Genomic DNA, 1,716 nt, shown 5'->3' on the forward strand with positions numbered 1-1,716 from the left:
GTCAAATAAATAAAATCTTAAAAAAAAAAAAAAAGGAATATGAGGTTTATTCAGGAGGCTGGCCACTTGGGAAGGAGGTGGAGTCTTGTCCAGAAACCAACTCTAATGTTTCTTGTACCCTTCATCATACTAGACTCATAAATAATAGCTGTTTTATCTGTATCACTCTATGTGTTTGTGTTGATAGTGTGAATAAAAGACAGAAGCATCATCATCCACAACATGATTTATAAGTGTCATGTCACTGAAAATGGTTCTTGAATTAATCACCATGACAATTTTCTACTCATTCACTTTTAATGTGTATGTAACCACTTCCTAAATGTATGGATGGGTGCATGAAACGTAAAAAGATAGATCAAGTTTGCATGGATAACTTTTTTGTTTCCATCATTCTTGTCATGTTTGACACCTGCTATGAACAATGGTTTAGAGTCCTCTCTGTATATTGACCTGTGTGTCCTTTTCAATCAACTCTGGGACGGATAACTGGGTTAAAACCTGATCCCTTTGCACATTAGGTAAATGAGGTTTGTGCTTCTCCGTGGGTGGAGAATTTTAGTATTATAATGAGATAAAGGTAACTGTAGACCACTCCATGGGTTACACCTTGGTCCCTCTGCCTCAAACTGGGCCAGCCCAAGCACTTCCCCTGGGCAGTCATTACCTTTTATTGGATAGTTTCTGTTTTCACCACAGGAGACTCTGCCCATGGGGTGTTTTGGTTGAAGTAAGGGATAAGGTGGAAAGAAGAGGTTAAGTCAAGTGTGGGATAAAGTTTGGTGGGTACAATCAGGCAGTGAAGGCCAGGTCTTGGGTCTGGCTGGTGACACTAACTCCCTCTTTGATCTAGGGGCCATTATGAACCCTGCCTATGGCCACCTGGTGACTGTGGTATTTATTGCAGGCACTGCTGACATTCAGGGATGTGGCCATAGAATTCTCCCAGGAGGAGTGGGGATGCCTGAACCACACTCAGCGGGAACTGTACAGGGATGTGATGTTAGAGAACTACGGACACCTCCTCTTCCTGGGTGAGAATAACTCCTTCCAGATTTCCCAAACCACATTCAGGGTTTCGTTCTCCCTTTGAAGACTGTCTCTTGGATGATTCTTCTTTGCACAACTGGAATTCAGATCACTGCACTAAGGAACAAAAGTAAGGATTTGTAGATGTAGACAAAAATCTTCCTGATGTTTGCTTTTCAGCTTTAGCTCCCCCTTCCTTAAGGTAACATCATTTCTGCAGATTAGTGGCAATGCTAAACCTGGAGTGGCATAAAATGGTACTGCCCACATTTAAACTCCAATTTTTAGTCCTTATTATTGCATCGGTAGTACTTGGAAGTGCAAGTTAGGATGCGAATATTTGAAACTCCTGCATGTTCTAAAGGGGCTGTTGGTCAACAGTGTTTGGGATGGGAAAATCATCTTTTAGAATTCTACAGTGTTCTGTCGTCTCTGCTGAGCACAATAGTGGATTGAAAGAATCTCCAGCAATAGTTATATTCCGTTTTTCTATTAAACAGGTCTCATTGTGTCAAAGCCTGATTTGGTCTCCTTTTTGGAGCAAACGAAGGACCCTTGGGATGGGAAGAGAAAGGAGACAGTAGCCTTTCATCCAGGTAGGTGGGAATGAATGAAGCAGATGCCAGAGGTGAGGTCCAAGTCTGAAGGAGGAAGGTAGACCTTAAAATGTGGTTCCAGTCGCTCTGC

General features: G+C 42.2%; 1 protein-coding gene across 1 annotated transcript; it reads left to right on the forward strand.

Annotated features, from left to right (window-relative positions):
* Positions 1-907: 907 nt before the first annotated feature.
* On the forward strand, positions 908-1,639 carry LOC112819092 (KRAB domain-containing protein 5-like; the record flags this gene model as incomplete). Its single annotated transcript, XM_025866127.1, has 2 exons — positions 908-1,034; positions 1,530-1,639. Coding segments are annotated over 2 exons (237 nt in total), but the record flags the coding sequence as incomplete, so codon positions are not given.
* Between the last annotated feature and the right edge of the window lie 77 nt (positions 1,640-1,716).

The sequence above is a fragment of the Callorhinus ursinus genome, unplaced genomic scaffold (assembly GCF_003265705.2).
Source record: "Callorhinus ursinus isolate GAN/ISIS: 27379988/994484 unplaced genomic scaffold, GSC_fseal_2.0 scaffold9274, whole genome shotgun sequence".
NCBI classification, from domain to species: domain Eukaryota; kingdom Metazoa; phylum Chordata; class Mammalia; order Carnivora; family Otariidae; genus Callorhinus; species Callorhinus ursinus.